This window comes from Electrophorus electricus, chromosome 8 (assembly GCF_041902795.1).
Source record: "Electrophorus electricus isolate QZ-2024a chromosome 8, ASM4190279v1, whole genome shotgun sequence".
NCBI classification, from domain to species: Eukaryota; Metazoa; Chordata; class Actinopteri; order Gymnotiformes; family Gymnotidae; genus Electrophorus; species Electrophorus electricus.
The window spans coordinates 2,328,384-2,335,000 of NC_137504.1; the positions used below are offsets into that span (position 1 = coordinate 2,328,384).

Sequence of the window (6,617 nt, forward strand, 5' to 3'; positions counted from 1 at the left end):
GGAACGAGAGGAAGGCTCAGTGAGACTCTTAACGGTCATGGCAAGACAGGCCGTTTTCCAACACTGCAAAACAAAATCATCGACAGACTCCTTGGAGCCTCGTGATGAAACAACTGACGTTTGTTCGACTTCAAAAACAATAATTTTTGCTTTGACAGTAAAGAAACGCAAAACAGAGGAAAATACCTCTTCGAATACCATGTGGTAAAAATTCATGAGCTCATGGTTAACACAGGTAATGAACAGATACATGTGGGAGGGACAAACAGGAACAGAGAGCATAAAACAACACAGATGTGCAAACCCGCACACAGCCCCGGGCATGGAGGAAAGACCCCCACACAGTGGAAAAACCCCCACACAGCTCCGGGCGCGGAGGAAAGACCCCCACACAGCTCCGGGCGCGGAGGAATGACCCCCACACAGCTCCGGGCGCGGAGGAAAGACCCCCACACAGCTCCAGGCGCGGAGGAAAGACCCCCACACAGCTGCGGGCGCGGAGGAATGACCCCCACACAGCTCCGGGCGCAGAGGAAAGACCCCCACACAGCTCCAGGCGCAGAGGAAAGACCTCCACACAGCTCCAGGCGCGGAGGAAAGACCCCCACACAGCTGCGGGCGCGGAGGAATGTAGGTTTCCTACATTGTTTTGTGTGTCACTCCTTCTGTACAAGAATCGCACAACCTGTTAAATCTTAAGAACGGATCCGGCGGTTCTCAGCAAGATTCCTCTAATGTGACATCGACATTTATGAGATTCAGGCTGAGCAGACACAGAGTCGTTCGTAAAAGAAGTGACAGTTCTTCACAATCAACAAGTTTACTTAGCACTATGGTCTAGAGTCGATGAAATATGATGTTAACATGTAACATCGATGTGCCTGAGAGAATGAAACTCGTGTTTGAAGTTTAAGAGACAGAAGAGAGACAAAGAGAGAGCGAGAGAAAGCAGAATGAAAATGTTTCATGTACTTCATATATATTTTTGAATATTTTAATGGAATATAAACCTAATTAACCCCTCAATAAACCTTCACACCATCGATAATTATCATTTGTAATTTTAGACAACGCTTTGGCACTTATGTACCAAACGTCAATAAAGTGTTCTGTATGGAAATCGACTAAGGTTAGCTACTTTGAGAGAGAGAGAGAGAGAGAGAGAGAGAGAGAGAGAGAGAGAGAGAGAGAGAGAGAGAGAGAGAGAGAGAGGAAAGGAGAGGGAGAAAGAGAAGGAGAGAGAGAGAAAGAAAAAGAAAGAAAGAAGGAGAGAGAGAGAGAGAGAGCGAGAGAGAGAGAGAGCGGGGGGAGAGAGAGAGAGAGAGGGAGAGGGAGAGAGAGAGAGAGAGAGAGTGAGTGGGGGGAGAGAGAGAGAGAGAGAGAGTGAGTGAGTGGGGGAGAGAGAGAGAGAGCGGGGGGAGAGAGAGAGAGAGAGTGAGTGGGGGGAGAGAGAGAGAGTGAGTGGGGGGGAGAGAGAGAGAGAGAGAGAGAGTGGGGGAGGGAGAGCGAGAGAGAGAGAGAGAGAGAGAGAGAGAGAGAGAGAGAGAGAGAGTGAGTGGGGGAGGGGGAGAGAGAGAGAGAGAGAGAGAGAGAGTGAGTGGGGGGAGGGGGAGAGAGAGAGAGAGAGAGAGTGGGGGGAGAGAGAGAGAGAGAGAGAGAGAGTGGGGGGGGAGAGAGAGAGAGAGAGAGAGAGAGAGAGAGAGAGAGCGCTTTTTCATATTAATTGCCACTATAATAAGATTCATAGCAGTGGGCTGAACGCTAGTCACTATTCAGTCAGCATCGTTCAGTCCTCAGGCCTCACAAACCTAAAACACGCAGACAGACGCGGAACAGGTTAGCACGCTTGTGCTCCGGGGCTTGGCCATTACTCGTTAGTGCTCTTTAAAGGATGGCCGTAATTTAGATCTAAACACATCTACGTGAGCTCAGGGACGAACAGCCATTTAAAAGCAGAGGAAGTGTCTCATCAGGGCTGATTTTCGAAGCTCTACTCGTGATCGACTGTTGTGCCTCTTCTCTTCAGCTACCCCTCGCAGGTCAGAGCACGGTCTTCACACCACAGAAGGCGAGCACTAGCCCAGATGGAAGACCAGGGGCTGGAACCATCTCGGTGAGACTCAGGGATATAAGAGGCTTTGCAGGCATGTTCCTGTTTCTGGAGATGTTTTGACATTCCAGCAAGCGTTTGCTTGGGTGTGCGGTAAAAATCCCAGTCGCCACATTGCTGCGTTGAATTCCAGCACCACACGCTGGGCGTGTGAGGCAGCTAGTTGGTTTTCTATAGGCCAGAACATTAATGCTCAAGCCGGATGCATCCATTCATGAGGGAAGAGAGCAGGTGCCCCCTACAGGCCGAGATCAGGCGGCGCTCTCTGGAAACCCGAGTACATGCAGATTCTGGATTGAGTCAGGGCCAGGTACACCCACACACACACACACACACACACACACACACACACACACACACACACACACACACTCACACACACACACACACACACACACACACTCACACACACACTCACACACACTCACACACACGTACGCATGACTGATTGCATCTCCATATGACTCTCCAGTGGCGCATGCAAAGAGCAGAAAAATGCTGATGGAAAGAACAAGACGGAAAGATAAAGAGAGAGAAGGAGAGAGGGAACGAGAGGGGGAGGGGCCAAATCATCGCAGGACTCATCCTTCACTAACGCGGACCGTTAAACGGACTGCAATAATTTGATATTGATTAACACAGATTTGCAGTAAATGCTGCCTTTTACTGTAGGAGAGGTCCAGAGGTGCTCAGAACCAGGGCAGAACCAGGGCAGTAAACACTCTGAAGACTCGGAGCAATGTTTCCAGCAGCCCCACACACGGGGCTTTGAAGGACTACCACTCTGTCACCAGCACTCAGCCACACACCAAGCCATTGGACTTCCTGTCAGTCAAAAAAAGATGCCGTAAGTTATGTGGGGAGAATGTCAAAGACGTTCCAGGTGGCGGCCTTGTCTGTCCGTCACGGGGCCGACACCATGCGCCACTCAGCCTGGAGAAGGTCTGCCCCAAAACATTCAACTTCACACTTCAGCATAATGAAACACGCTGATAACCATCTTTAAATAAAAAAAGTTGACCTGGACTGTAACTCATTCACTCACTCACACACGCACGCACACGCACGCACACGCACACGCACGCGCACACACGCGCACACACACACAGGCAGATTTGGAGATCTCCACAAGGACAAGCTTCAGATGTGGAGCACTTCGCATCGACGATACCACATGTCCTTGTTGATTCTCGCCGATGAGGACATGCTGGTGTTCTGTGATCGCTGCTATGCCACATCCACAGAGTCAGTTCCACCTCTATAGTCGTGTTACAAGACGTAAGTCTCCTTTCTCAAATTAAGGGTCATCACATTTGTTTATTAGTTGCCATAGCAATTTACCCATAGCAATTTACAGCCCCTATTTTTGGACACGACAGCTAAAATTCCAATTTATAACTTTCATTTTCACAGAATAGCCCTTCTCCTATATTGTGTGTGTGTGTGTGTGTGTGTGTGTGTGACTTGAAATATCGCATTTGTGCACATATGAGATCTCATAACAGGTAACTGGTAATATCAGATTGAGTTTTAGCCCATTGTTCCTTCATGCAAATGGTGGGACTCTTTACCGCAGGGATTTGCATGTCTATATATTGTTGTTTTTCATGTTTAAGCATCTCAGTTCATGTCAAGGTCATGACTGTCAGCCATAACCGATCCTTGATGAAAAGATCAGACAAAAACTTCACAAATGGTTCAGTGAACTCACTCAAATGATAGAAGTATATTTTAAGACTTAAAGTGTATGTAAGCTTGGTTACACAGACTACTACATGAATCCTCTGAGGTATTTGTGTCTCACAGACCGGAGAACCGGTTACTTTCCACAGACAGTGACACATTTATAACGAATGAAGGCATGAATGGAAGTGAGTGAATACTCTACCTTTTATATTTACCTGTACGGAACACACACCTGACAAAAAGCAATCTTCACATCCAGGATTGGCGCACTGCAATTGTACAAGAAATGTCTGCTCATCAATACCTGAAACACAGGGAACACAAGGGGCGGTAGTGAGGTTAGGGAAATGCCATGGGAAGCAGGGGTCTCAGTCCACAGTCCACAACGTTCCGTGTCATCTCTGCTCCGACACGCTCAATTAAAGGTTTGGGAATCACCCAGAGGGTTGGTTCACACCCTTTAGAGCAGGAAGTACACACACACGTGCAGGGCTATGAATGATTAAGGCTCATTAGCATAAAACGTTAGAGGGCTTGAAACCGGATGGGTTCTGCATTACCAAGCCAAGGTTTCACAGCTAAATCAGTTAGTCACGTCACACGCAGGATGTTAAGTCGATATTCCAAAATGCAAAAAGAAGATATGATTGCATTACTGCATTGCACAAGCCAGCACATTATTGTGATTCCTGCCTCAAGGCTAAGAAAAAAAAAAAAAAGACAAATTGAAAACCAAACTACTTTCTGAATGAATGAAATATGACATTGGACAATGAGTCAGTTTTTTAACACATTCACCTCTCGGCCTGCCATGTGAAAGGTGGAGATATCCACATCCCCCCTTTACCTGCGCTTCCATATTCTCCAGCGGACAAGCGTCACAGGCGTCATCCTCCGTCATGCTGCCAGAAACTGCTTCATGGGTTTATTAAAAATGAGCAAAAAACGACGCTTTTGTTTCGCGGACGCACAGGCTCTCGCACCAGAAATCAAACTCATAGGACTAAGCGCGTCACCGCGTTCAGCTGTCACTGGTACGATGACGGACGTCCCAGAAATAGGCCCGTCATTCAGAAACCCGCGGGGCCTGTCGCTGCCTTGGTTCTCTCCTCGCTTCCCGGGGAGGCCGAGCTCTGATGGGCTCTGCACACACCGCCTCCAACAGACCCCACAGATTAAATATTTATTCCCGTTTCCCAGCATTCGTCAGGGCCATCCCAAACTGCAGCTGTAATCCGAGCCATCCCAAACTACAGCTGTAATCCGAGCCATCCCAAACTGCAGATGTAATCCAGGGCTGCACTGGCACTCACCATAAACAGTGCAGCTTCATACGATGCTGATTACAAGGCTTTCATCTAAGTAAAATCTGACCGAAGTTCCATCTTTTGCAATATACAATATTCTACTCAAGATGAATTCACTAAGAGACCTCCGTTTCCTTTCTGTTTAGGAACGTTAGGGAATGTTAGGCTAGCGTAAGCGTTTCTATTCCAGGAGCTGACAGCTGCCAGCAAACTCGGAGCCATTTGTCAGGCGGTTGATGCAGACTCCTCTAAAATAACCGGCATTACAGCAGGTACCGAATTCCTTACGTCGTGAATGAATCAACGACATCTTTGAACGTTGAGAGAGGTTTGACTGAATATGCTAATTTGTGGGCGTGGCTCACTAATTACGCCGTAATCTTCACCAACCTAACAATCAGATTCTTTGACATCCTGTGGAAGTATAAAAGTCGACTCCGCCTACTTTCAGATGCTTAAACATACAGGATTTATCAAGAAATGGCACTGCATCGTCAATCTTCACAAACACCTCTCTTCTCATATGCAAATTGTTGATTTCAATATGTTGTCAGTGTATTTCAATATATTATAAATAGGACACACTGTAATATATGACGTTTGCGTGAACTATGAGGTTGGATAGGCAGACACCTTCAAATTAGATTCTGACAGAGCTAAAGAATGATTTAATTTGGAGTAAATATTGGTGAACACTGCAGAAAGCCGTAGAGCGAAAAGCAGAATATTTTAACTTGAAATGGTAGAGGAGTGAAAGAAAGTCTCAAAATGGAAATATTTTAAGGTGCAAATAGGCTACATAAAAATATACTTAAATATTTTAAAAACTTAAAACATAAAAAAAACATCATAACTATAGCAGCTACCATTAGCTGTTGTAACTATGCTCCCCTGGATTCCAGCCCTTGTGACATTTAGAGTCCTGTATGTAACTCACAAGTTGCGTGACGAGACGTCTGCACTGTGTTTTCAGGATACACATGGGTGAGGTTCCATTCTCTTTCTATTGAGGTCCAAGTTAATTATGTACACCTACTCTAGGGTCAGGAGGGTTAATTTAGAAATGGATCTGAAACCTTATCCAAAGGATTATTATCATCAAAGTAACGTAATCTGATTACTTTCTGTTACTTTTGGATTACTTTAACCCATTAACTGCCGAAGAGTTTTGGAACACTGGACCCCTACAGTGCAGGCCAGTAAGGCGACCTACGAGCCCCCATGAGCTCCTGTATTTACTCTGCATAGACTAATGAACAACGTCCCTTCCCTAGCAGTCCAGCACTGGTGAGAAGGTCACATGACCCTTCAGTCCAGCACTGGTGAGGTCACATGACTCTACAGTCCAGCACTGAACAGGTGGTCACGTGTCCCTTCAGTCCAGCACTGGTGAGAAGGTCATGACCCTTCAGCACTGGTGAGAAGGTCACATGACCCTTCAGCACTGGTGAGAATGTCCTTTACTGTAGAATGCTCTGCCCCTCCTGGTCTACCAGGATAAATATCTCAGAGGT

At 46.7% G+C, this 6,617-nt stretch overlaps 2 protein-coding genes across 8 annotated transcripts in view; one reads left to right on the top strand and one right to left on the bottom strand.

The window, feature by feature from the left end:
* Positions 1 to 6,541, bottom strand: part of mapk10 (mitogen-activated protein kinase 10) — a 49,148-nt gene extending 42,607 nt beyond the window's left edge. For 5 of the 7 annotated variants that reach the window (XM_081718619.1, XM_035527076.2, XM_081718622.1 and 2 more), the window contains exon 1: positions 4,012 to 4,100. Coding sequence is in view for 2 of the 7 variants with exons in the window: in XM_035527069.2 (XP_035382962.2) it covers positions 4,029 to 4,100; positions 4,644 to 4,697 (126 nt within the window). In the remaining 5 variants the exon portion in view is untranslated. Of the gene's footprint in view, positions 1 to 4,011; positions 4,101 to 4,643 lie in introns of those variants that run through there. The other 2 variants (XM_035527069.2, XM_035527068.2) reach the window with 2 other exon arrangements.
* Positions 11 to 3,986, top strand: LOC118241542 (uncharacterized). The gene is made up of 3 exons (XM_035527077.2): positions 11 to 630; positions 2,027 to 2,113; positions 2,783 to 3,986. Exons 1-3 carry the CDS (start codon positions 223 to 225, stop codon positions 3,101 to 3,103), a joined length of 816 nt encoding a protein of 271 aa, XP_035382970.2. The 5' UTR covers positions 11 to 222; the 3' UTR covers positions 3,104 to 3,986.
* Positions 6,542 to 6,617: the final 76 nt, after the last annotated feature.

Bases quoted from the DNA above. Each gene is read 5' to 3' on its own strand.
- LOC118241542 (XM_035527077.2), top strand. From the start codon at position 223: ATGGTTAACACAGGTAATGAACAGATACATGTGGGAGGGACAAACAGG. The intron at 631-2,026 runs GTAGGTTTCCTA...TCTTCTCTTCAG, and splicing joins AGCTGCGGGCGCGGAGGAAT to CTACCCCTCGCAGGTCAGAG. The intron at 2,114-2,782 runs GTGAGACTCAGG...CTTTTACTGTAG, and splicing joins CAGGGGCTGGAACCATCTCG to GAGAGGTCCAGAGGTGCTCA.